The 2,684-nt window shown below is 63.0% G+C and overlaps 1 protein-coding gene across 1 annotated transcript in view; it reads left to right on the forward strand.

Annotated features, from left to right (window-relative positions):
• The window catches only part of SYT3 (synaptotagmin 3), a 7,520-nt gene that overhangs the window by 3,067 nt on the left and 1,769 nt on the right, over positions 1-2,684 (forward strand). Inside the window, 2 exon segments of the mRNA XM_039878705.1 lie at positions 228-446; positions 2,523-2,647. Coding sequence (XP_039734639.1) covers positions 228-446; positions 2,523-2,647 — 344 coding nt within the window.

The following is a 2,684-nucleotide window of genomic DNA, read 5'->3' on the forward strand; positions in this document are numbered from 1 at the left end:
TTGGGGGGGGCGTCTCAGGAAGGAAGCAGCTTGGGCCGGGGAGTGATGGAGCCGAAGGAACGAAGGAACAGGGCCTGGGCGTTGGGAGGTCCTGGAGTTGGAGGAGGCTGGGGACCAGGATTTCTGTCCCCCAGGGAGGAGGAGCTGGGGGCCTGAACTCCTGGGTCCAAAGGAGGAGGGGCCGGTGGCATGGCGTCTGTCTCCGCCACCCCCCACCCCCGCCTCAGGTGCACAGAAAGACCCTGAACCCCGTGTTCAATGAGACGTTCCAGTTCTCCGTGCCCCTGGCCGAGCTGGCCCAGCGCAAACTGCACTTCAGCGTCTACGACTTCGACCGCTTCTCGCGTCACGACCTCATCGGCCAGGTGGTGCTCGACAACCTACTGGAGCTGGCCGAGCAGCCCCCCGACCGCCCGCTGTGGAGGGACATCGTGGAGGGAGGCTCGGTCAGTGGCCCCCGGCCCCGGGACCCGCAGCCCCGCCGTTGGTGACCTCCTTGCCCTCCGATCTCATAGGCTTCTGACTGCCTGACTCCAGGGTTTTCTTCCAAAATTAAGTGGTGTCGTAAAGTAGTGGGAGGCCGTGAGCAAAAACAGGGAACGCTGTGCGGGCCCACCACGCCCCCCGGGGTGACAAATAGCAACCTCATGCCCGGTCCCCGCATGTCCCGGCTCCCGAGCCCCGGCGACATCCGACGGTAACGATCAAGAAAACTGTTAACGGACACGCACGCACCCACCAGCTTCTTCACAGCCTCACGTCGGGACCCCATGACTTCCGTCCCCCGAGCCCCGCTTCCTGAGCCCTGAACATCGCCTGTTTCCGACCCTGGACCTCCAGACTCTCTAATTTGATCTAATCCTTCTTCACAGTTCGCATCTGAATCCTGATCCCCTGATCCCCACAGTTCAGACACCTGCCTGGTCCCCCAGCAACCACAACCCTGACAGCTCCAGCAGCCCCTTCCTTATTCTTACGACCCCCCGCCTTCTGGAACCTCATTCTCCTGTACACCCAGCACCCCCGTCCCAGGGCCTCGTTGGGTGACCTGACCCCTTCCTCCCCCAAGCCTCAGCCCTCAGCCCTCCTCATTCTGATCTGGGGCAGCTGTGTGTTCGGGGGCGGGTGAGCCCCGTCCTCATGTCAGGAGAAGGCCAGCTGCCTACCTGATGGCCATGCGCAAGGTCCTTCCTTTCTCTGAGCCTCAGTTTCCCCATATGTACACGGACATAGTTGTCCTGGGTGCCCGTGGCTCTTCCTACAGTCCCCTGAGCCCAGCTCCTGAGAGCCACGTGCCCAGTTCCACGGTCTCTGTCCCCAGGGTCCCCATCCATCCCACCGAACCCCACTCCCTGCTGTAACCCGAGGGAGCCCCACACGAGGGCCCTCTTTCTGCATCCACCTTTGTCTCCCGCCCCGTCACTCCTCATTTTCTGTCCCCCTCGTTGTCACTCAAGGTCTGGGCTCAGCCACACATTAATTCATTCTTTCAGCAACTGGTTTGTCTGGTCAGGATCAGGACGTGGGGACCCCAGACAGCCCTCAGCAGCTCTGGGGCTAGGTTGTCACACAGCCTGCTGTCAGGGGCCAGCGTGGTGGTGGACTGGAGGACCATCTGCTCAGGGCAGCAGGGGCTCTGGAAACTTGTGGGAGGAGGTGACAGCCCAGCCGAGGCTTGACGACAGACAGGACGGAGCAGCCTGGGCCAAGGCCGGCCTGGAGGGGAATGAGGGGGGAGTCCTGGGGGACCTGGGCCTAGGTCGCTGTGGCTGGGAGGCCAGGGACCCAGATGAGGCCTCAGGGCCGGCGGGGTGGGCCGTGGGTCCCGGCCAGCCCTGGCCACCGCTCCGTGTCTGTGTGTAGGCATGGGGGGCGGGGAGGTGTCTGACTCCTCGTAGCCTCAGCCAGGGCTGGGCGTGTCTCCCGCCTCCCTGAGACCGACTTCTGTGCGTGGCTCTTCTCGTTCTCTGCCTCGCTGTCTCTGGATCTCTGTCACTTTCCCTGGGTCCCCACATCCAGCCAATCTCTTTCGCCCTTTCCCTGGATCACTGGTCCTGCGTCTTGGGGCTCTCCGCGCCCCCCGCTTTGCAGTGTCTGCTCCCCCTCTCTCGATCAGGCCTCCGACGCTCTGCGGGTCTCTCTCCATCCTTCTGCGTCTCTGTCTCTCCTCCTTTAGGACTCCGTGGGTCTGGCTGCCTGGCGGCATTTCTCGGTGTTTTGGGTTCCGTGTCAGGCTTTCTCTCTTCATCCCTCTCCCGCTTCTCACCCCCACCCCCACCCCCCACCCCACTATGCCACTTTCCATCTCTCTGCAGAATTAAAACAGGCTTTGGCGGGGGCGGGCAGCTGTGCCAGGCTACCGTGTGGTCAAGTCCGATCCTTAAGCAGGCTGGGGGCCTGAGTCCTGGATGTCCAGGGGAGGGTGGGGGGGAGCAGGGGGGCGAGGCCTGGAACCTCAAGGTGGAAAGGAAGAGATGGGGAGACTGGACAGGGCATAGCTGAACCCCTTTCTCCAACCACAGGAAAAGGCGGATCTTGGGGAGCTCAACTTCTCACTCTGCTACCTCCCGACGGCGGGGCGCCTCACCGTGACCATCATCAAAGCCTCAAACCTCAAAGCGATGGACCTCACCGGCTTCTCGGGTGGGTTCAGAGCGGGGCGCTGGGGTCTGAGGGTGGAGGAT

Source organism: Pteropus medius, unplaced genomic scaffold (genome assembly GCF_902729225.1).
Source record: "Pteropus medius unplaced genomic scaffold, Ma_sr-lr_union100, whole genome shotgun sequence".
Lineage (NCBI taxonomy): Eukaryota > Metazoa > Chordata > Mammalia > Chiroptera > Pteropodidae > Pteropus > Pteropus medius.